The sequence below is a fragment of the Bicyclus anynana genome, chromosome 21 (genome assembly GCF_947172395.1).
Source record: "Bicyclus anynana chromosome 21, ilBicAnyn1.1, whole genome shotgun sequence".
Lineage (NCBI taxonomy): Eukaryota > Metazoa > Arthropoda > Insecta > Lepidoptera > Nymphalidae > Bicyclus > Bicyclus anynana.
Genome location: NC_069103.1, coordinates 14,342,961 through 14,369,277, shown reverse-complemented (window position 1 = coordinate 14,369,277; position 26,317 = coordinate 14,342,961). Strand labels below are relative to the sequence as shown.

General features: G+C 37.9%; 1 protein-coding gene across 6 annotated transcripts in view; it reads left to right on the top strand.

The window, feature by feature from the left end:
• Positions 1-26,317, top strand: part of LOC112050527 (RNA-binding protein Pasilla) — a 100,460-nt gene that overhangs the window by 57,866 nt on the left and 16,277 nt on the right. For 5 of the 6 annotated variants that reach the window (XM_024088813.2, XM_024088810.2, XM_024088812.2 and 2 more), the window contains 3 exons: positions 1,625-1,779; positions 17,099-17,252; positions 21,942-22,111. In XM_024088813.2, the coding sequence (XP_023944581.1) occupies positions 1,625-1,779; positions 17,099-17,252; positions 21,942-22,111 (479 nt within the window). The remainder of the gene's footprint in view (positions 1-1,624; positions 1,780-17,098; positions 17,253-21,941; positions 22,112-26,317) is intronic. The other variant, XM_024088811.2, reaches the window with a different exon arrangement.

Below are 26,317 nucleotides of genomic sequence, written 5' to 3'. Positions count from 1 at the left end.
GGCAAAGCTTTGCGTCGCTCACAAAGTCTTAATTCCGTTGAAAGGCTTTGGGAGAGACATGAGCGGAATATCTCGTTTGTACGCTCGGGCATTGTTCCTCGCTCGGATTGAGCGAGTTGAGCGGGATAGCGGGCTTTGTAAGCGGATATGTGTAATGCTTCGTTTGGATGCATAGCAGGGAGCAGATTACACGTAAATGCCTTTGCTTTTGAGGGTCTTCTATGCGATTGTTTTGTTTTATTAGATTGGTTTGATCTGCGATCTCATCTTATGCTTATTCAGTTTAAAAAGGTAGTGCATGCAACTTTCAAAGAGAACGGATCGCTCAATCTATATTCGTTGAGTATTCTGTTTTAGCTTCTTAGTAACATGTATTAATTCCTACTTCATTGGAATCTTGTCCGTCGACAGGCCTTTTCTATCGATCTCCACATTTCTGTGTTCTTTACCATTCTTATTCATTTACCGGTACCAGTACCGGCGACCTTTTGGAAATCATTCTCCTAACGTTTCACCTTCCTTCTTTTATTACTTTTGCCTTATATTACCGGACGATAAATGGCTCAGAATTTATGCTCTCCAGTTAGCTAAAGCGACAGCTGTCGATTTCATTTACTTATGAGGTTGTAAATCGGTTCAGCGTTAAGCCGCCAACTGTGCAAATACTCGTAATGAATATTTAATAACAGCAAGTTAATAAGGTGACATGCTTACAATAATTTAGGTTTTATCTCATCATCATTATCTTACAGAAGTCTACTTTTATACGTATTGTTTCTATAGTTCTTCCAAATGTCAGTCTTGAGCTCCTGCCTCCAGCGATCCCTACATTTATTTATTCTAAAATGCTGAATGCTATTTTAAACTGTAGTTTTCAGTCACTTGTATTAAACACGAACAAAAGCCATTCCAGTTTTGTTATTGTATCCACGAGAGTTTGGATCTGACTTCAAAACCATAACAGTCCGACAATTAGTGTTGAAGAATAGAGTCGTATTAAGACCTCATTTAGAGCTCCCACCACTGTCATTATGCCCCCCCCCCCCCCCATGAATAAGCGCGAGTGAATGCCGTATTATTCCGCTGGATGTAACTCGTGGCCCGGGGAAGTGTGGGAACAATGGGCGAGTCACTTTCGCTCACTTCTCATTACCGAGGCGTTTGTTTTTGTTGCGCGCTTCAAGCTGGTGCCCGAGTGCTGGCCGCTCGGTTCAATTATACCAGTGGTTTGAATAATGAACTCTGTACACTATTAATCTGGAAAAGTTGGAGTTTTTATATTAATATCTGAGGGAACAACTTGATGACCCATAATTTGCTAGCGCACGTACAATGGATTGACGAGCGTCCTTTAACATAGGGCATGCGTGTTAAGACTCGTGTGTCTCTTATTCAATAGACAACCATATCTTACGATCGGAACACAACGATGTTGCTAAGCAGCAGAAGTAAGCATCGAAGTAATATTTCTGATGGCCCACCGTTCAAACCCGTTAATTGTAACATGAAAACTGTTGCGTACAAGATAATAAAACTAATAATCATTTTAAATTATATTGCCAATTTAATGTGCAAAGTTTTAAAATTAGCAATTTAAACTAATCCTCAGTATATTTGTCTCCAGGTACAACAGAGCGTGCGTGCCTCATAACTGGCTCAGTGGAGGGCATCATGGTGGTGCTAGACTTCATCATGGAGAAGATCAAGGAGAAGCCCGAGCTGGTCAAACCTTACCCCGAGGGCGTGGACGCCAAGATGCCTCAGGACAGAGATAAGCAGGTAATGAGCGGCAACATCGAAACTAAATTCCACAGAGAATCCTCGACGTTTAGTCCTAGCCTAAAAGTTCAGAGTCGAAACTTATGGCTAAATCTAAGATCTATTGGTACGGAACGACTTGCCAAGGGCGTCTCCTGTGACCGTTACACTCAAACCTCGGTTTAGAGGGACCTTCAGAACTATGTGAAAAGACGCGCTTCTTAAATTAACAGAAAAAGTCTTTCCCTTTGCTTTTTACTCAAGTAAAAAACATAAAGGCTAAATGAATTTTAACGTTAACGGCTCCGTGGCGTTAACATTTAACATCATCGGGAGCATCGCTCGTAAAGTGAGCGTTGTTAGCCGCAGTCGTTACGTCGGCTACTGAACTGACTCCACATTTAATATTCGCGCCCCTCGCACGCTGGGACCCGTTCCCGGTGACTGAATCACCAGAGCTCTGTTTGTTACATTTTTATTTTATTTCACCTGCACTTTCAAATTAACTATTCAACTAGTATTTTAGTTGCAGTAGCTCCTTATTCTTTATGAAAGAGCTCGTCCTGTAGACTAATACTTTCATGGTTATTTCTGCCACCAAGATTTTCTGTGTTTGGGTGTGAAGGCTATGGTTGTTGGTGAAATTACAGGCAAGCAAGTATGAGGTTTAACATGTACGCCTCTGGGACGTGTTATTATGGGTGGTATAGGTATTGTGGTGTGTGGCACAATTTTAGAATAAGCGTTTTTTCTTTCTTTCCATCGGCCTTAGTAAACGCTATATTTTTATAGGGTTGGATAAATGTAAACTCCTCTCTATTTATCCCCAAGGCGAAATTAGTTGTGCGCGGCGCTCGTGATCCCGGTCTACTCTCTGACATTCTTCAACCAGAACTTCTTTCAGCGGCCAACTCCTTTTCTACGGGCACCCTTTCCCATCATGATGAGCTGTAGGAGCTCGTATCTCTCGTGCTGTAGCACGTGTCCCAGATAAGCAACTTCTCTCATCTTGACGGTCTGCATAAGTTCCCACTTTTGATTGACGAAGTTCACGTCACAGAACCTCGACATTTGTCACTTTATGAGTCCAGCCAATGGCCAGCATGCGTCTTAAAGCACACATCTCAAACGCTTCTTTTTCAGAAAAACTGGTGAACTTATTTTAACAAAACTTGCCACATGATAGTGAATGTTAGAATACGTTAACTTGTGGCAGTAACATGCCCACTACAAACTCGGCTTCAATAAGTACAAGTTACTGATAAATATTCAAACAACATAAATAGAAACAGCTTAACTTTTAGCTGTTATCAGTTTAGTTGTGTTTCATGTAATGTACATAAATGGATACGGTTATCAGCTAAATAAAACACAATACTTACCTACACTTGCTCATATTATAATGAACACCCACGCGCATTCACACACATGCATAAGCGATACAAATATAATTGTGATAGTGTGTTTTTTTTTTATATTTTATAATATTGTTTATGTAATTGGTCCTTATCATCAATGAATATTTTATTTCGCATTTGTGGCACTGGCATAGAGTATTGTTATTGCGCCGTTGGAGTTTAGATTCATTTTTATCAAACTCTTTATATTTATAGAGTAATAGTTGATGGAATAAGGTTATGGTCCACCTGTTGTTGCCAAAGACTGTAAACTGTTAAATCTGTCACTAGCGCGACGAAACTGAGGTGAACAATGGTGGCTAATGACAATGAAAGTTATTTAAATAATTAATAATACCTAAATATTGTCTACAAAGACACAAGAGATAAGAGCTGTGACAGTCCAGTGGATATGAGCTCTGCCTCCGATTCCGGAGGGTGTGGGGGTCGAATCCGGAACTTGCACCTCTAACTTTTCAGTTGTGTGCATTTTAAGAAATAAAATATCACGTGTCTCAAACGGAGAAGGAAAACATCGTGAGGAAACCTGCATACCAGAGAATTTTCTCAATTATCTGCGTGTGTGAAGTCTGCCAATCCGCATTGGGCCAGCGTAGTGGACTATTGGTCCTCTCATTCTGAGAGGAGACTCGATCTGACCATTGAGCCGAATATGGTTTGATAATGATGGTGATGATCAGATGTTAAATATAAAGGAAGCGACAGCTTAACGTGCTCTCCGAGGCACGGGTTTGTCCAATACTTCCCCACTACGGGTTGAATTTTTTTACTAAATCTTTACATAGGAAAGCTGAATTCCGGCAGTATTTCAGGACTCTGGGTGTTGGGTCGGGTTGTGAAATACTGTCGAAACTGAGCCAAGTAGCTCTGGATAACGAGGTTTCCCGTGAACCCAAGACCTCACGACAGAGACTAACCATTGGACCCCTGACCTAACGAATGCTCATAGTTGAAAATTATCGGACAAACAAACGCGTTAATTGCGCCCGCAGTTCGCTCGGCCGAACGCGAAACGCGCAAATAAGTGCGTGACGTGACGTAACGAATGTAACGAGCAATTATTGTTATCGAGCGAGAGCTGCCGTGGTCAGATCTTCGGCATTTCGTGAAAGACTTGCGGATGCCGGCAACTTCTTCTGCCCTAATCTAAACCGTTGTTAGCGGGCGCCTACGAACTATAAACTATTTACCTCCCTGTCAAATTTCATCTTTGTATGTCTACTGGGTTTTGATATTTCATGTCGAGTGACCTTTCGTTTTTTATATATTTACATGAATGTTTGCCCAGACAGACCACGTCAGCCCGAGGAAAGTACCATAAGTAAATACGGTAGTTGACTACGGAGTTTGAACAGTCTTTGGGAGGTAGCGAGCTGCCACTGCCAGACCCTTAATCGTTTAAGTATAAAGCTTATTTTTATTATATTTTGTACTTGATAATATGAGGAATCACCTCTCCAATCGTCAGCCACTGAGCTTGGTACTAAAATCACAGTAGACACCCAGTTTAATCTTTAACTGTTCTTACCTACAGTAGGAAGATGTGGTGAACTTTCAGCTTATAAAAAATTACAAAGGTCTGACATTAACAGGCTTTCGCTGTACAAATGAGTGCGTGTCGTGACGTGTGTGACACCGAATGTAATGAGCAATTATTATGTTTACGCGTTCGTTTCACTGACTGGCACACATCGCGAAGGAATTGTCACAATGTAATAATTCTTTTCTCTCACGATTTGACTTAATAACAAAATGTCCCTCTGTTCAAGGTCACTCTATGTTAATCTTCCATTCGTCTCATAATGAACTCCGATCAAATAGTGATTGCCATGATGAATCTTATAGTCAACTAATAAACCCATCAGAATTTGACCTAATCTATGTAATAATATACGAGTAAGAACCCTCTTATCCTGATCGTCATTGACAAGCTGTTTAAAGACCTTTTCTCTGGGAAATGCATTCACACATCCCACCGGAAGGCATCACGGAAGAGACTCCACGGTACCCTCCGGAGGGTATGCGGGACTTGCCGGCCGGAGGACCAGAATACCCTAAAGTAACCCAGCGTAATCCTCCGTGTCTTAATAATTGAAGCAACAACGGATCGAATGAGACATTCCACGCTGCCGAAGTTATACATAACAGCTAAAACAACTGAGAGAAGAGAATCAACCAAATTACCATCTACAGTCCAGGCCTCGCTCATTATGGGATAGCTTAAACCCACCACACTTCTCCAATGCATGCTGATAGTCAAATCATTCATTTTGCAACAATCACTATCAGCTGTTTATTGTAATAACGACCCTACAGCTTACCTGCTCTCTGAGGCACAGGGGTATACACCACTTACTTCCTAACTCCAGACTAAGATTTGTAATGACAAATTAAAAAAAATTTAGAATCCCTCAACATTCAAAGTCTAGACCTAGGATCTCGTAATCCACATCGCCAGGCTAGCCACTGGAGTCAGGAACAACGAGGCAGTCCCGATATATCTACGTACGAGTATGAGAAAACCAAACAGTATCCCGCATTTAACGTAGAAGCAATTAAAATGAGCCGCGCCGGTTATTGCGTGTTACGCAACAACAATTATTTGATTGTTGCAGACACGTGTTCGCCGATACACCCGTACGCCATATTTAGCTCTGCGACGACGCTGCGATAGGGTTGTCACTGCGCTTGATTTTAATTTTATTTTAGTAAGAATGGCAGCCGCGACCGACGTTAAACTAATATTTTTTTTATTTAAAAATATTGGGGTAGGACGGTCTAATTTTAGCATTATACCTATATGTGGATGTGCAATTATTATAAATCAAAAATAATTTAGTCAGAAAATATAAAAAAAAAAAAAATTTAGCAGAGCCATCAAGAACAGAATATTGCTTCTCTATTCTAGAACGATTCGAGTCTAGAACATTACACAAGATGCTGGTACCTACTCGTAGTACTCCCCTAATGAGATCTGCTACAAAGTCAGACAGAAACATTTGAAATTAATTAGGTTGCGAGATGACCTAAATAAGTAACATTAATAGAATAGGTATTCCTAACTCTTGAGCTCCAACTTAACTCTGTGCCAAGTTTTAGTTCAATCGATTCAGTGAATGGTTTACCCGTGATTTGGCAACATGTAACCCATTCGTCTTCATTAACATCTACATTTTCGACTGCCACGTTCTTGTGGTGGTTAATGATCCCACAGTTCAGTCGTGCATCGTGAACAAAAGCATCATGAAAGACGCAAATAATTTGTACGTTTTTCTATAGGTGAATAAATTCTTGATGAAGATAGATCTTTTACTACAATCTCTGCTTCTTAATCAGAGCAAAAATATCCTACTGTCTTATTAGACTGTGTGATTTCACACATTTCGAGGTTTCCACTAAAATGTCAATTGGCAGTGTCTGTTTGTGGCATCGTAGAATGGACCGACTATGATGTAGTTTCCTCTTTGAAGGTGACGTGATTGAAATGATTACTAGGTAATTGTTTTTAAATGATAATCCGAAGATATCAGCGTTTTTCTATTATAGTGTAGTAGTTTGATGGGAAGAATAATTTATATAGTTGTCTTTGTAGCTACATACATTAATGAGTGTCGAGGAGATTTTCAAAATTTTAACTTGTACCTTAGATTCTGATTAAATAAATATCTTTTACTTGCTTTCTTTTCTTGTATCTTTCGCACGATCGCTTTAAATTAAAAAAAAAACAGCCCAATCCAATTTACTTATTTTATTACAATACAGAAGTAGCTAAATATACAAAAAAAAAAATCACAAGAAACAGCCGATTAAAAATTATCAGGCGAGTTGATATTTTCGTATGGGATTTTCCACTTCTGCAATTTTATGTGTTACAAACTCCACTGATTTAGCTACTGTTATTATACAGTTTAGAATCAATATTGAAACGGGAATGCAATGTAACCCTGGCCATCTATAAATAATGGTCCGTGAATAGCATCCAAAGTACCAGGTTTAGGTTCGCGTAAACAGTTTCCGACAAAAAGCGTTTATAAGCAGCCGGCATTAAACATTTCTCAGAAGTTTATAGTACGCCACATTAACCGTGAAGCGACGCGTCGTTTATTATTCAACTTTGGCGGCGTCATTCGATGCACTGAATTAAACTATACTCGTCAAAGCTCTAACAACAATAACTTACACAATATCATTTTTTATTCCGTATAAAATTGATTTGTAGTAGCAATCTCAAAATTACTAAATGTAATGTACCTTTTGTATGATATTTCTTTAGAATTTATAAATAGTGAAAAAACTATATTAAATGACGTCCACCAGACGTTTAGTAGAAAACCGGACCGGATCACCGAATCGTCGACACGTTTCTCTCTCTTTCGTGCCATCGTAATAAAAAATAAATTATAATGAGAAACAATGTGCTTTTTAAGATTTAAATCTATCGCTTCGCCTTACTACTACTCCAGTTCCAATTCTATTGACTATTTATATAAATTTCACGCATTTCATGGTTTTATTATTGTTCTGACTATTCAATTGATGAGGAGAGTAGTGTGATGACTAGTACGTGGGGCTAACGGAATTATTTTTTGGCTTCTAGTACATTATCCACGTAATAAAAGTTTTTTAAATTTTTTTTTTTTTTTATTGAATTATTCTCCAATGGCAAGTGGCAACCCTGCTTGTGAACAAGTTGCAGCGCCTCGTTGGTATAATCATCGAGTGTTGTTCGTGCATCGATTACTAAACTGTGCCAATCGATGCTAACTGCGAGCACACTAGCGCGAGTTTGCGATCTCATACGACGATAGTTTTCGAATATTTTAGAAATTTTAGAAATTTATTTGAAACCGTAAACCGCGGTAATCGTAGGTATCTGGGCTGTCTCGATTTAAAGCTTAAATCCCAGAAGTGGATGTCCAACGGAAATGATGATTGACTATTACGTTAGACTACTGTATCTATTTAATAATTAAAATATTTCTAACATAATATGCAATAATAGTAAACCCATGCCATTTAAAATTGTATTTATTTAGGTGTTCGAGCCTTCAGCTTGATCCACTTACGAGATTACCCTCCAAATTTTGCCCGTTTGCAGTGTTCCTACCCTACATTTCATTGGGTAAATGAGGTTTTGACATAACATCACGCCGTCATCCGCCGGCATGTCGCTTGACAGTTGTCAATGTCAATCAGTACGTCTTCAAATTTTGTTAAGTGAGCAGTGTTAAATGTGAATATTAATAAATAGTGATAGTGCACAGTGAAATTTGTTGGAGAATATTTTTGTCAACGGTCTAGTTAGATGAGAGATTATTCTCAATTCTAAGCGAATACCCGCTCTCCGGACGGTAGACTCGCTGGATAGACCTAGTTACCAAATGAAGACAATAACGAAAAAATCGTAGCCATCTTGTACGACCGATGTGTATTGTTCGCTGTCGAGTGTCCACGTGACTCCCGACAAGCTTTTTCATCTTAGCGAATGCCCGCTCTTCGGACGGCAGACTTGCTATGTAGATCTATACTGAATGAGAGTTTTTCTCTTTTTCATCTTAGCGAATGCCCGCTCTTCGGACGGCAGACTCGCTGTATAGTCCTACTGAATGATGAGCAGATGACGTCCCACCTGGGACGGCTACGGCTGAGACGTCGGCCGAGATGTCGGCTGCGCAGACGTCAGCTGAGACGTCGGCTGCTCAGACGTCGGCTGAGACGTCGGCCGAGATGTCGGCTGCGCAGACGTCAGCTGAGACGTCGGCTGCTCAGACGTCGGCTGAGACGTCAGCCGAGATGTCGGCTGAGACGTCGGCTGCTCAGACGTCGGCTGAGACGTCGGCTGATCAGACGTCGGCTGAGACGTCGGCTGTGCAGACGTCGGCTGAGACGTCAGCTGTACAGACGTCGGCTGAGACGTCGGGTGTACAGACGTCGGCTGTACAGACGTCGGCTGCTCAGACGTTGGCTGAGGTGTCGTTTAATGGGACTTCATCTGAGATGTCGGCTGACGTGTTGTCTGAGATGTCGGCTGATTCGCTGATTGAGACGTTGTCTAAAATATCGGCTGACGCGTCGTCTGGGATGTTGACCAACGCGTCGCCTGGAATGTCGGCTGCACGGCTGATTCGCTAACTGAGACGTCATCTGAGTTGTCCGTCGATGCTTTGGCTGAGACGGCCGGCGTTTACGATGCCTATTTGTCAGCTATTTGCTATTTGCTTGTCCTTTAAGTGACCTCTGACAGCTGCCTTGTCGGCTGCGCGCCTGAAGTCTAAGGCGCGTATTTGGGTACTTTTCAATTACCAGGGTCCCTGAACGTCAGTAATCAGCTTAATGACGATCTTTATAGATCATGGAATACATAACGTATGTAAACTCAAGTTGATTGGGAGTCTTTAAGAAAGTTATAAATGCTTGATGAATTTTTACTATCAATATTGAAGCTCCTTGGTAACACATCAAACCTGGATGTGTTCGAAGAAAAGATTTCAGTGGAATATGAAAATTACGCGTTTACTGCGTTTCACTATACCTACTCTCCATCTACCGCATGTTTATAGTGTCTAAAGCTCGCATGGGCTTAGAGAACGCAAAAGCATACTTATCATTTGAAGCTAACATAATTATTTAACTACTGCTGTGAGTCCTGATTTATTTCCTACTTTCAACAATGAAACAAATCTTTCTGATCGATGCATACGATAATAGGTTCTTTAAAACGGATGTTCTTTGTCCTTACTGCCCTTCCTCTATTTTGAGAGGCTTTGTATATTTTTAACCGACTTCCAAAAAGGAGGAGGTTCTACGTTCGGCTGTATGTATGTTTTTTTTTTAAGAGATCCAGTTGATGGCCTTCCTTATGGACGAAGTTGCCTCGTCTTGACTGTATCGGAAGAAAAATTTACTTTGCACAGAAAGTTTATTGGAGCAACGTAATAAAATCTTAGAACCAAGCATCATACAATGTTATTAGAGTAAATAAAAACTGAATGTTGTTGGATTGCTCCCGTTCAGTTAGAAGATTATCTTAGCAAGACAAGCAAGACCAGGAAACTAATCTTTTTATTTTGATAAATACTTTATCTTAAAGCAAAATGGGACATGCAGTAAAAATTCCTAGCCAAGCAAGGATATCATTCCCAGAAGCTTCGCGAATATTCGAATATACAACAACAGTCCAGTCTTCACTTGACTGAAGATAATACTAAATAGTGCATTAGCAAAGATGACCCCGCGTTCACAGACAATCACTTCATAATGCAGTGACAGTGACAGTAAATGTTGCACTTCAGATACTCGTGATACATGACTGCACTTTAGATACAAAAAGGGTGGAAATCATACAATGCCTGAGACCTATATATAAAGCCTCAAATAAGAGATTCCACAATCTTTTGCAATGTATTTCACTGTACAACACCCATTTAGCCACCGAAAGTCAACTGGCTTTATCATATTAAAATGCAAGATGTAATAAATAAATATTTTCCGGTATGGGTTAGTCATTATTGGCTAGATACTTGGCTCACACATAAAGGCTCGGGTTCGATTCCCGGTACCAGACCCAATTAAAACAGGTCACTCCATAGAAGCTCTGGCTCGAGAAAATGTCCACGAACTAAATATGAGAAGGAAAAATAAATAAATTATATTTGAAGTCAGAAAAGATCTTAGTGCTAAAATATTCATGCACTTAATTAAGTGTGCCTGGATCTAAAATTACACTTTGTTTGCATTTCTTCTCTAAGTTTGTCAATCTGTCATATATGATAGATTTAAAATTAATCTATGGAAATTTTTTTTCATATAATACATATATTGTGGGGAAATTAAGAGAGTTAGGAACGAATAAATATTTCCTTCTCCTTCAAGGGGAAAATATGGCCGTATTAATTAATTACTCTTGCCCACAAAAGCTTATTTGATTTGCCGATACAATCATTCCGTCGCTTTATATATCTTGAATGTACAGGCAAAGGTATCACAAGCCACATCTTTCCTTGCCTCATAGACGGTTTCTGTTCTTAAACTTTTGAAAAATGTCTACTTTGTAGAATGATAACTCTGTATAGATTTGTTAATGGATATATATTTAGCTAAGTAATTCAGATTTCATCCTACTTATACTTAGTTACTTTACTTATAGATGATATTCTTTTTAACAACGATTCAAGCATACTGCCTCTATTCATCATATAGGTGGTAGATACAGCTACCCAATATTGGGTGGTATCTATATAAACTATCGAAAATTCAATCTCATGTCAACACAAATAGGAAAATCACCTGTATGTCGCCAAAGACAGTACAAAAGAACAGTCAAGAAATGCTACTTACTCATAAAGAAATTTCGCTGGTGGGCATGGTGGCTTGCAACTGTTATAGCAATGTATAATATTTATAAATTATGCATGCTCCTCGCCTCATTCAGTATACATTATACAATATATCTACATACGTATTAGAGAAGACCATCTACTTGAAATTTTATAACATCAGATGCAGTAGGATTCAGTAGAGGACTATAAGAAACTTAATATTCATAAACAGTTTCTAAAATGAACGGCAACATGTTTGACACAAGCTTAAAGAGATATTATGGATTGTATTGGATTTTCTATGAGAGAGAGAGTGAGAAAGGACCTTAGATAGAAAAAAACTGTATGCAATATTTCAAGAAGATAACAAATCTATTAATCTATACCTCTTTGCATTAAGCAGTAAATTCTAGATTTAGCTAACCGGCTTCAAATATACCTAAGCCAGGTACTTTTCTGGGATTACAGACGGGTCTATACCGATTATTAGAATTGCTAGATTAAATTCTAAAATTACGAAGCTCTTCAGACAACATTCAAGGTGATGGAATAACCAGAAGTAGACTTGTTTACCAGTACAAGGGCAGTGATCTAACCAATCTAAAATATGATTGCTTTTCTAGTATTGCCCATTCGTCGACGTCTTCAGCAAAGACTTAAAATAAAGGCTGTGGTGGCCCCTAGCTTATTTCCATCTTCAACGCTAGTACCTTAAATTTGAGACATCTTAATCACTGCTTGAGAACCTATCTTCTGGTAGCTCCAGATAGGAGAGAAAGTTTATGATATTCCTCTTCTCCAGGTCTCCATTGTACCAGAGAACCATGAGCCAACCATTTACAATTAACAATCTAACATTTCTTTCGCGAGTACCAACAGGTCACATTCAGTAACATATTGTATGTGCTTGCTGTACTACTAAGGTCCTTGGCAACAGAAGACAGAATATTTTAGAAACAGCTTGGCGTAAATTCACAATTAATACGTGTAATCAAGCCTGGATATGTTGGAAAGGGTTAACATTTAGATCCTACTTCGGTAGGCTTCATTTTAGCAAATACTTAATAAATAAATCAGAACTCGTACTCAGAACTATTGATCTTTAGAAATCCTTAGTCAAATAGGTTTATAAACCCAAAAATTATTATATTATTATAACCTAGGTACTTGATCAACCTAAAGTTAGACTAGCATTGAAACCAATTTTAAAACCAAAACCTCTAACATGGTTGGTCACCTATGAGTCTATTTAAATACTCAACTGATAGCTTATTTTAAGTAGCATGTCATGACTCCTTGTTTTTATCTTGAGTGGAGAGTTCATGTTTTGACTATACACAGTACGGTTCTGACAAAATACAGATCAAACATTGGTTTGGTTAACTTTATGTAGTCAGAGGGCTATATCTATTAGTACAAACTGATATTACAAATTTGTTATATTTGGGTAAAGAAATTATTGGACATGTCAATGAATCTGGTTTGTTTGTTATGTCTAGCAGAAGACAAAGATTAAAGGAGCTGCTCGCAGTCATTTCGGTATAACTGCGAAGCTTATTGAAATTAGCACGTTTTCAGCTTTCTCAGATAATTTTAAAAGCATCTGTAAATACAGATTTAATAAAATACAATAGAAATTTAAAGTAGGTAGTCAATATATCTACGCTGTCTTGAAGAAGTTCCTCAGATGTTTTGAGGTTTACTTTACTACTTTACAGCATTAAGTGCAGCATATTTACACCAATTTAAATGAATATATGGGTTGTATAGGTTTTGTTTTAACCATTAAATAAAATATCAATTAATAAAAATATGTGTGTTACTTTTGGGTGAAATCTACATTAATAACTGTGATTAATTGAATGACAATAATTTTAATATCAATTAAATTTGATATCTAGTTAATTACTTCAGAGATGAGAAAAATATTTTGTCTCTATGATAATCACTGATAGTATACTGATTTATATACTGATAATTTAAACGTCGTTGATCATTAATTTACATGTATAATGATTATCATTTCTTTTACTATTATAAAAATGGTCATCACAGTACGCCTTGCCATCGCCGGCAGAATATAAACACATCTCGTAAGTGGATCAAGCTGAAGGCTCGAACACCTAAATATAACCGTTTTCCCCCCAAAGGGCAGAAAACGATTATTTAGGTTTCAGCCGAAGCTTGATCCACTAAAATTTCATGCCTTGCCGGCTTACGAGAGTACTGATTGACATTGACAACTGTCAAGCGACATGCCGGCGGATGACGGCGTGATGTTATGTCAAAACCTCATTTACCCAATGAAATGTAGGGTAGGAACACTGCAAACGGGCAAAATTTGGAGGGTAATCTCGTAAGTGGATCAAGCTTCGGCTGAAACCTAAATAATCGTTTTCTGCCCTTTGGGGGGAAAACGGTTATATTTAAAACGTGAGTTCTGCTTCGACTATCTAGATCTACCCACCATGTTAACTACGTAACTATTTTAGGAAAACACCTGAAAACGGACGAAGATCAGGCTCAATTCCTGTCTGATTTGAGTTTAGTTCCCTAAATCTACACGAGGGTTGAGGTTTATTGCATCGTATGTGATTAACACTGATTAGAAACACCTTCGAGTCATGCAGTTTCGTACTAAGGGCTCTAAACGGCAATGTAACGACAATGTAGATAGACAAGTTAGCTCATCTCGTCTACTAGCCGCTCCATTATGCTGAATTATTCGCGGGATTACACGCACAGCTCTATTGGGTCATCTTCGATGTTATAATCTATCTAGTTATCTATAATAATACGTAATCGTATTATAAATACGAGAGTACGTATTCACCGATAAACCGCTGAAACGATTTTGAGAAGTTTTGGTAGTGATAGAGATAAATGGGACTTGGTATATATTTTTAGATTTATCCTTTATGGTCTTAAGTAGGAGTTGAAAGTTTTTGTGTCTGTCAATTTTTTGAACAGGTTGGGGTTTTTTTTTTAAATTTCATTCTTTTATCAGTACAGGATGCCTGTTTATTATGTGCCCTAGGCTGGTAGGTCAGTTCTATCAATATTATAAAAAATTAAATAAAACATGAAATTTTCATAAAGTTCTAAGTCTTGGCACTAGTTCTTCAGTCAGTTGGTCCTTTACAAATATATAGATCCAAAAAGCGTCGCATCTGATATGTTAAGCTTCAGATTGACATAATAATATCATATACAATTCGTGCAGATTAACTTGACACCTGGCTCGATTGACGTTTGTACCGTGTTTGTTTGGTTGTGTTTGGTACCCAGGTGTCGAGTTAATGCGCACGAATTATAGGCATCAAACCGTCCGTGGGAACACAAATGATACAAAAGCGTCGTCACACTGACTGATGTTTGACTGCGTTTTGCGCTCTACCAATCACAAAGCGCACTTTAGATATGCAATATCGTGATTGGTCGCACAGCAGACCAACCAGCAACCTTGAATGAGCCTGTCGGTGGCTTTAGACTAACTAGATTAGCATTGAATAGAATACAATATAAATAGAACTCTTTATTTATTTGCGAAACATGTGCAGTAACTTGATGAATACCATTAAACGATTAACAGATACATTAGAGAGGAGTGACACACCTTCGTGAATTACCTATTCTATCTGTCAGTGAAAACCCCATAAAAATCCTATCTCCGGTTTTTGATTTTTTTGAGATTGTGGATTAGTTGGTTTTTCTCCGACAATAACTAAATAATTTTAGAATGTATACTATCGTGAGTGTTATTCATATTAATTGATTATGAAACACGGTTAAAACTCACGTGATATTAAATTATCAGTTTGGATCGTGCCGCGATGCAAGAACCAGCTCATGACTAAGGGCCCCGTATGGGTTCGAAACTAGTCGGGCATACTCCGACCTAATATCACGTGAGTTTTAGCCGTGTTTCATAATCAATTAATAACTAAATAAATTTATTATTCATTGTCACTTGGATTTGTCAGTTCAGTAGTAGTCAGTGGGCATAAATTATGAGGTCATAAATTATGTTACGTACATCGTAACAAAATTTGACTTGACCGTATAGACGCGGAACGCTGCAAAATAAATCGAACATCAAAAATTCATAACGGCCTGGCAATAAGTGGCTGAAGTACTAAACGAGGAAAATACCAACTTTTACGCGAACCGGTGCCGGCGTCGAGTGGCGCCTAAATTTTTAATAACCGGGAAAATAACTCAAAATAAAAATCAGAGTCGACGCGAGGAGTGTGATTTATTCAGGCTTCAAGACAAAGACTTTATTATAAGTCTAGAAGCGTTGCGTGTCTTTTTTAATGAAGCTAAAACAATTTTGTCAATATGTTTCACATAATTTATTGCCTGTGTCATATTGTAATCATTGGTTTGTGTTCTGTCTCTTATTCAATTCAAAATTGTATACCGCACAGATATAGAGATACCGGATAGAGCGAAAGCTATTAAAAAAATAATATAATTCCGGTACTGAACCAGGTACTGCTGTTACTTATTTTCATCGTTTGATCTCAATGACTCAATTTTTTTCTCTGAATTTCATCAGTGTTAAAATTCAGTAGTGTTCATCGTAGCAGTATGACATTTACTGTGTTAGAAAATATACATGATGTTAGTAACAGTTAAAAATGTATCATTTGAAAGAGTTAAAATGAAGTTTAACAGGGGTATATTTACCCGTCTATTTTCCCTGCGTCACAGTAGCGACCTTGCCGCCCGCGCCGTTGCCTGACGGCTGTCATTTGCATATCATTATTACTATTGTTTTCTTCAATTTTCTCCCGAGCGACCGGCTCCGGTGGGCGGGGAAGGCGGGGCGGAACACGTGCAGAGGTCAACTATACCAATAATGACGTTCTAGTTGCTTCCTGGACGTCAATAGCTATTTTTTTGTTTGTTTCGGCGTATGACAACAATTTTTATAACCATGAATTATGACAAGCTTTTATTTATTTGGTTTACTTGCGTATCTTCTGAAACATTGAAATGATTTATGGTATCACAGAGCTCATCTGATGATGGAATCGGAAGTTGGTTCCTGAACTTAATCAAATACCCATAAAGTTCAGGAGCACTACTTGGCTTTGTAAACACATTCAAAATATGCAAGTGAAAATTTTAAATGTTATTTGACATGATAAATTATAATTTATTTATTTGGCCCACCAGTGACTGTCGCAGCATTTACACAACTACAATCTAAAAAAAACTTAAACACAAGGCTCTGCACAATCAAATCAAGGTATTCATCTGTAATGTTAAAATAAATTAACGATTACATAAAATCAGTTTACTTAAGAAAAAAAATACATTTTACAGCAAAAATTTAAAAATGATAATTCCAAATAATACGCCATCTAACGATAGATACTTAACCACTTTCACAACGCGTATCCTTTGGGCCAAGTAAGCGCTCGCTGTTAATTAACGCTGATCAAATAATAAATCAGTGACTGCTGTATTGTTCACTACATCTATTAACGTAGGTATGGCTGATATGCTATGAAGAGGTTTCACTCTGAGTCGCTGGTACTTCCCTGGTCGTATTGTCACGTAGACGCCGAAATGATTCCGTTTTTTTGTTCGCAGGTGAAGATCCTCGTGCCCAACTCGACGGCGGGCATGATCATCGGCAAGGGCGGCAACTACATCAAGCTGATCAAGGAGCAGAGCGGCAGCTACGTGCAGATCTCGCAGAAGGCCAAGGAGCTGTCGCTGCAGGAGCGGTGCATCACCGTAGTGGGTGAGTTGTGTGCCCACCATGCAACAATAATCAGCAAGAAGCATATAGGCGCTGCATGCAGCTTATAACCGTGTTGTTTGGAAGTCTTTAAGAGGAGCCTATGATCAGCAGTGGACGTCCATCGGCTGATGATGATGATATAAAACCATCCACTTCTTTATAAGAAATCATTGAATCATCGGTGACACCTAGAATAGCTTAATGCTAGACTAGAGAATACAATCCTGAGCATGTTTTTCAATACATACAGTATGTACGCCTAAAATCCCGTAATCCAGATAATCGCGTGATAGATTATTCCGGTATTAGACAAATGGCATAGCTAAAATGAAAATAAAACACCAGAACTATAACTCCCACTTTTGGTATGAATTTACTTAATTACTTTTCTCAATTAGGTACCGCCGGTTATACGAGTAGAAGCATCTTTAAAGAGGTATAGAAGTCAAAAACCACGTTACCTTAATAACCTATATTTTACAGTTTACACAGAGTCAAGTAATAATTACAGGGGACAAAACCTCCTTTCATAAGCTGAACATGGATGTGACCCATTAAAGCGAGCAGTAGCTACAGCTATCGTCGCTACCTATTCTCATTTGCGCGAAATAATTAAAACGACCGCGACGCAAAATGGCTGAGTAATGCGCGTCAGCCATCTTCGTTATTAAAAAGTGTTTTATATCTACTTAATTATTTGCTGGATGAAAAATTAAAAGAGATTAAAATGTGTCACTCTCATCACTTATGACTTTGAGCAAAGGGAAGAAGCAAAATAAATGAGCGTTTAAGACTGACAAAGAAGATAAGGAACATATCTTATTAAAACGAACAAAATAATAAACTATTTTTGTATGCCGTCTAAGAGTAAAAGCTTCGTCCTTCTAAGACGACTTCTTAGGACTTCTAACTTACTCTGTCTTTGGCTGCAGCTTGCCATCCCGTTACCACAGTCCCCTTCATCTCTGTTCTCTCATCTGCCCATTTAGCATCTTTCTTTATAACCATCTGCTAACTTTACTTCTGTCCACGTGACCTGCCCATTGTCACTTTCTCTTATGAGATTACGTTAAGACGTCAGCCTAAAATAACAATAGACCAGACTTTTGTTCTTTTTCCGGATGTCGTCATTTCTCAGGTACTCGTAGTCTTATTACTATAAACCAAATTCTTATTTTTACCAAATTATACCAAGGCATCTCTCTCTTTTCGTACATTAAACAGAATTAAAAAGCAAAGCATAGACAGACAGAAAGGTCGTCAAAGTTGATAATGTTTCTTAAGACCCGACAAACAGACCGCCTCCGGGCTCCCAAAGGATAAAGGGCGAAGAGAAAACGTGCCCTTCGGCGTCGTACGCAGTAATTAAGCCGACGCGGAAGGGCCCGGCCACGACGGTGGCACTTTTTATTGGGCACTAAAGCGCTTTGCTTAAACGGGCGTTAAGTTGAAATACACGAACTCTTTTATTTCAGTCAACCCTTTTATTGATAATGATAATTTAAATAAAGTCTATTTGATTCTGAAACTAAGTTTGAAGCCAGTGCTAGAAATGTCCGAGATTTTGGGATTATAGACTGATCTGTTGTGGTCTTAGGTAGAAGAACTGACATGTAGTGGGTCATTAAAATAGGCTCATGATCATTATCAGCCGGATTGACGTCCATTTCTGGACATAGGCTTCTTGTAATGACTTTCAAACGCCACGGTCTCGGGCCGCATAAATGCAGCAGCTCCCAGCCATACAGATAGAGGTCGACCAACACTGCGGAAGGCGTAGCACCTTGGGGCTCCGCACAGTTTAGCAAACAGTAGTAAGCAGGACCAAAAATGGAATTATTTGATCAATAAATCCAAGAATACAATATAACCACATACTCGTATATTCTATTAGCCACTAAAAGCTAAATTGTTAATGTTTTTGTCCATCGCAACACAAGATGACCTCAACAATTAATTATCTGTTCATACGGTAGTAAAACTTGAGTTTCTAAAAAATTAAACATAATTTAGATTGAAGATAACCTTCGACATTAGCATCGCAATCTCGCGCCGGCCGCTAAGTTTTTATAATTAACTTGTAAACGGAGGCTTTATCAGTTTGACGCGTATGTGTTTAGAAATCGTAGAGTCGTCTACTTTGTAACAGAGTTTGTTATTATGGGAAGCGCTGCCACTGTAGATATTATTAGGTAGGCTTAACAATTTACGTATAGTGACGACTTGTAAGTCAGAAATAGTATCCATCATTATAGAAAAGCTTCAATATCATCGGATTGGCTTTTCAGATCTCGAACAAAAATCGAATCGTAATCGGCCAATTACTCTAGATTCTAGAAGGTATGACACAGACCGATACACCGTAGCTCTGACAGATATTTCAAATTTGTAACACTCCTAGTTTTTGAAATCGGGGGTGAATTGGTGTCTTTTTCGTCCATTAGTCGATACTATTATTTAGTTTGTTTGTGCTAATATAGGGGTGGTTTTAAAACAAAATAAAAGGAAAACACACGGGTGGATATAAACCAAAGAAATTGTTTGTATGGGCAAATTTAGATACTTACATTTCGTTTCATGTAGGACAATGCGGGTGACAGTTCGTTTCACTCTTAAAAGTTTGCCGCAAGGCAACTGTCACCGTACCTATGCTATCTGAAAAATACTTTAGTGTAGAATTGTAAATAAGCCGTCAAGTAAACTAGTTATAAAATTATTATGTTTTATAACTAGTTATATAAATTGCTGAACGTAAATATCGGTTAAACTCGATAACCCCTTCGGTTCTTTTATTTGCATGGTGGTTTAAAGAGAAAAAATGTCGGGAGGTTAAAAAGGGTCACTGTTCAGCGCCGCATAGCAACAGTGGCGTGCTCCCGCTGAAGAACTCACCCGCAGTGCGCAGCACGCCCGCATTATGCCAAACCATTAGCTGACATGACACGGAGTGCTAGAGATGCTCAGCAATAACTTGACGCGTTTGAAACTTTTAACAACGTCACGGCGAAACTTTAGCATTGTTAACTACATTACTGTTACAACGCGTTTGAATAATGCCACGGCGAAACTTTATCATTTACGACTGTTTAAATTATGGTTACCTATTTGGAAGAATGGTTTTGTTTTTAAGCGATATACGGAAATACGGTTTTTTCATTTTTTTCATTTTTAAACAATTAATTTAAATGGACCCGAATCAAGGAAAACAAACCTAACCTCCCTTGAGGGAATTGAAATTGGAAATCTTGGAAACAAAAAATTGTACACTCCTAGTGCTGCTCTCTTGCTTCTCTACTCTACTGTGACACCTGTCACTTCACTCACACTACCGACCGAGTACGCGGCTACGAAGGACCAATGAACGGGTTACGGCGCACTACCCGGGTCCAATAAAACACTGACTTAACTGAACTGAATATTTATTAATTGCACACACATTAACTGAACAGAAAAAACTATCTAACATGGTTTGTCTATATCTATACTAATATTATAAAGAGGTAAAGTTTGTAAGTTTGTAAGTTTGTCACATTTTTTAAATGGGGTAATCTTCGGAACTATTGGTCCGATTTTAAAAATTCTTTCACCAGTAGAATGCTACATTATCAGGGAGTGCTATAGGCTATATTTTATATAGGTATCATATATATTAGCCGAGTTATCACAGTTTTTGTCATACAGGTCGGACTGAAAATCCTCTTAAACAGACTTATTCGCATGCGCTGCCTTAACTATTGCGTAAAATTGAAATTAATGTATGGAAACTTTATGTATCTTTAAAAGTTCTACTAAAAAGTCCGCGACACCAAATATCTATCTTCTATATATTAGCAGATATAGTACCTTTTGTGTTTTAAAAATTATTAATTTTATATACTTAGGTTTACGTCATTATTTATACAACTAAACTTTAATCCTTATTAAAATAAATTATTTAATAATCACAAGGATATTATGGAGATAAGATTTGCCCTTTACAGTATGTTAATTACTTAAATAGTTTCGGAGATAATATAAAATATCTAAAAGACGCAGAAATTCCGCTATATGACGCCCGGCGCTTTCATTTACGTAGTTCCCGTTTCCGTGTGAATATGGGGATCAAACATAGCCTATGACACTCGCAAATAACGTAGCTTTCTATTGGTAAAACAATTTTCCAAATCGGTCCAGTAGATCCAAAGATTACCTCCTACAACCACACGAACTTTACCTCTTTATATTATTAGCATAGAAGTCTCTATTTCTCTTGGTCATACCACCACTCTCGAAGGACTGCACCGATTTTGCTAAGGGTAGGAGTCAGATAGAGAAGTTACAGGGTATGATGTAGGGGTTGGGTAGGGTAGGGTTGGGGTAGTGGTAGGTTAGGGGTAGGGTAGGGTAGGGGCAGTAGTAAAGTTGACATCGAAATTTACGCGGACGAAGTCGCGGGCGTCCGCTAGTACTATATAAAGTCAAATAAACAAACGTTAGCGCGAGTCACACTATCTATAGCGCCATCTGTCGAGAACTGTTGAAACTACGCGAACACTCTGTTTATTGTCCGATCTTCTGCTGAGAAGAATCTCAACAGTTACTCTTTTAAAATTATCATTCTTTACAATATAATAACACCACCGAAACCACAACGAAATGTCCAAAAAAATATTTAGGCAAATAAACAGAGTGGCAACGTTCGTGTTTCAGGCGAGAAGGAGAACAACAAGAAGGCGTGCGTGATGATCCTGCAGAAGGTGGTGGACGACCCGCAGTCGGGCTCGTGCCCCAACGTGTCGTACGCGGACGTGGCGGGGCCCGTCGCCAACTACAACCCCACCGGCTCGCCCTACGCCGTGCCCACCGCTGAGGTGACAGAGGTGACGCTTGGACACGCTCTCTACTCTACTCTACCGCGCACTGTACCCGACCAATCTGTGTAGTTCCTAACTCTGTGGCTGAATCGAAATATAATTTACCGTACTAAAGCCTGGTCGCTGACTGTGGCCCTATAAAGAAGCTCACTCACTCAGCGGGCGATGGAGCGAGCGAGCGAGTTTCTCTGCGTGATCGAATCAGACATGAGAAGATACCCAGAGGAACCAAAGTCACTGACATAACTCAGCGAGTCGCTTAGGTGAAGGGCAAGGTACATAGTTCGAAGACTCCCACTAGGTGGATTGAGGACATCAAGTGGGTTGCAGGGAAACACTGAATGCAGGCGGCTCGAGACCGTTGTGTTTAGAAGGCCTATGTCCAGCAGTGGACGTCCATCGGCTGATAATGATGATGACAAAGCCAAACTCAATGTGGAGTGTTTATCAACAAACAAATTGATATTGAAGGTTGAAAACGCGTGTAATTTCATAACTAATTAATTTGAAGTTATTTATTTATAAAACGTTATTCAAAAATCAATAGAATTATAATTATATCTAATTTATTATTATTGTTCTAAGCTTATTAAACAAATGTATTGCCATAAAAGGAACAAGTTAATTAAAATTATTATTAGTTGTAAAATTTAATACAATTTATATGCTTATTTTAATATGTTTGTTGGTAAACATTCCACATCAAATTTGTCTTTAGTATACGAGTAGCTATTAAATAAAAGTATATGAATTATTTATAACTACGCTTTAAACGACTATAATATAGTGCAGCATTTAGAAAACATCGTCTCTCAATTTTATTTCAATATTCATATTTCAATGAAACACTAAATGTTAGAGATAAAAATGCTTTTCATTTACTTATTTCGAATCTCTTTGATCTCTTTGAAAGAAAAGACTCAATTACACTAATGAATGTTGAAGATTAAGACTTTATCTATTAATTCATACACTTTTATAAATTATATTTCGATCAGTCGTCGAAGTTAATGAGATATTTATTATGAAAATATTATTAGGGGTCTGTTGTAAAAGTTTGTGAAATCCTTTTTAAGGTTTTTTTACGCGTTGAGGCTTCGAAGGCTACATTTCTTTCATAGGAAGCTAGTTCTTTGAAATAAATTAATAATATATTATTTTTAAAAAAATATTGTTTTAGAAACCTAGAAAATATTTTTTACTCAGTTTTATAAAATCGGCTAATCGGTATAAGTGGAATATACAAAATTCGACTTATACCTATGTATATTATTAGTGAAGGTAGTGTAGATATTATAAAGTAAGCAATTCATGTGACATGTGTGAGGTAGGTAGTAAGAGGGACTATATTTCTAAAAAATATAGTCCCTCTTTTTGACAGAGGTAAGTAGAAAAAGGTCGGCATTACGTTTTGACATGACTTCATCATACTAGCCGATGCCTCGCGGATTCATCCGCGTTGTTCCTGTTCCCGTGAGACTATAGGGATAAAATAAAACGTATGTCACTCACAAATAACGTGGCTTTCTAGTAGTAAAATAATTTCTAAAATCAGTTCAGTAGATGAAGAGTACAATACCACAAACTTTACTCTTTATAATATTAGTATAGATAATTATTTTTATATTATGTTATCTATATTTTTACCAATTGGCTCGACATTTATTTTTTTATTGGCTTCTTTATATACATAACACCAACATCATTTATATTTTTTTTTTATATTAATACTCTAATTTTTTTAATTAAACAAATAAGTAGTGTGGTTTACGCTAATACGCTATCCAATCCGTCAACAGTAGGCGCTACCCGCCTTACAGTCTGTGGAAAGATGTCTTTAAATAACATTCATTAAGCTATTAATAGCTCGATTGTCTATCATCGGCTCGACAAGAGATATTTTAGTGCGATCGCGGCGATAGCCAAGTGCGCCGGGCGGCGTGCCAAGCGTGGATAGCTGCTGTCAGCGCCACTACGTACCACTACGCTGTGCCACTTAGTGCCAATGAGAATACTTCTATGACGGCACACGGCACACCGCTGTCTGTGTACACTTCGTTACGGAAAAAGTTCTAGGTTTATGTATCAGTACATTGGGGAGTTAGTCAAGCGATCGGTCTTAGTTATTATCATTAACATCTGCTCGTGGTCGTTTAAAGTTCCTTAATATCACTATATGGGATGGTGAGCATTAGAGGAGTACATATCTATTTGCAAAGAAATTGTCTAATTTCTACGGAACCCTCTGTACGCGAATTCGATTTGTACTTGACTTTTTACATAACGGTAAACTAGCTATATTTTCGAAAACTTTCTTGTAACGTTTTGATGTGACGCGTTTAAGTAAGTAAGGTGTAGGTATAAATTGTATGTACTGTAGTATTTTCAAGTTAGCTCTCTACTATTTAAAACTGCGTTGTCACTTAACATCAGGTGAGATTGCACTCAACCGTTAGCTAGTTGTTGTATAAAAAAATCAAGAAACTATTGATTCGAAGTTTTACCGAAAATTGCTCTACTTACTCTTTGTGTTTTTCAAGTAACGCTTAAATATTATGCTTTATTATCAACTTCTATTCTATACATTCAGTTTATTTTAAATCAATGTAAACTAATTCTTAAAGAATTATTTTATTTGCATTCCTAATTCACTGTCATCTATATCTGACCTCACAAAGATGTTGTAAGTAAAGAGTATGAGTATGTAGAGAACTTGAATTTCAAGATTTTTTAACAACATTTTACTAGAAAGTGTTATGCGAAAGATGCTCTGTTATTTGCGTTGGTTCCCCAACGGTTAAGGTAGTCTAGGATTCTATCCCAACCTTGACTATTAGTTAAGAGGGGAAGAGAGATAAATAAGTGGACCATTTAGTACGTCTGTCAATTGTAAAAAAAGATGAATTTTCAAAAACAGATGGGTCATCTTACGTTAAGCAAAAAGTCATCGCTTAAAGCATAGCATCACCTCGCACTCGCTCAAAAATACATAAATACACCTTATCTTAAAACTTCTTTTTTTTGGAAATCGATTAAAAAAAGACTCTTTTTAATTGCAACATCGTTGTGAGCGAAGCTTTATATCTAACAAGTTACATGTTTACTATATTATGTGTATTATATGTAATGTTTCGCGTATGTGTATTGTATGCCAAGCCTCGGCGCGACAAGCACTTGCGAGCGTGTCCAAGTGGCGCCGTGCACGTGTGTGCACTCGCCGCACCACACTCACACCACACCACGCTCACACTGTACTCACACTGTCGTCCATGTGTGTGTACTGAACCACCGGAGACTAGTAGAGTCGCTACTCTCACTGGTACATTTGAATTCTCGAAAGTTCTTGTATAAAAGGTTACTATTATTTGATATACCAGCACCGTGGTATGATCTGCCTCCGATTCCGGAGGGTGTGGGTTCGAATCCGGTCCGGAGCATGCTCCTTCAACTTTTCAGTTGTCTGCATTTAATGAAACTAAATATCACGTATCTCAAACGGTGAAGGAAAAACATCGCATTGGGCCAGCGTGGTATAGGCCTAACCCCTCTCATTCTGAGAGGAGACTCGAGCTCGGCAGTGAGCCGAATATGGGTTGATAATGATGATTTGATATAAATTTGTTTTAGTTTGAGAGTAACATTCAATGAGATAATCGAAATTGTGTCGTCTCATTAATGACAATAATATAATAATCGGCGCAACCTTCATTGTGTTAAGTGTTAAGCATTCAGACATGATTATTTTTTTATAACACAAATACAACAACTTTTATATTTATGCTTAATAACTATTGCTTTATTAACTTAATTACAACTTACTTATTTTATGATATAATGTTTATATTATGTAATCTTTGTACTTTTTTATTTAACTAACTAGTTATTAGATTTCGTATGTAGAACCCATATTGTTTTATTTGGCTTATCTACGAGTGTAGTAAACATTTTCAAATGAAAAATCTTTTTGAATGATCTAAGAATTTAGTATGACACTAATTTACAACAGTCAAAATTTTTAAGTACTAAATGTTTTGTTAGCAAAACACTTATTCGCAAATAGTTTTGAACGCTTCGGGCGAAGAAAAAAATTTCACTCCACCATTGCGAATATTATCGCCATGTATGCAACAAAGCAGAACAGTATAATTATGTATAAGTCAATATATTCTGGGGAGTCTATTTGGCTTTAGATCTATTGGTAAGTTGACAGAC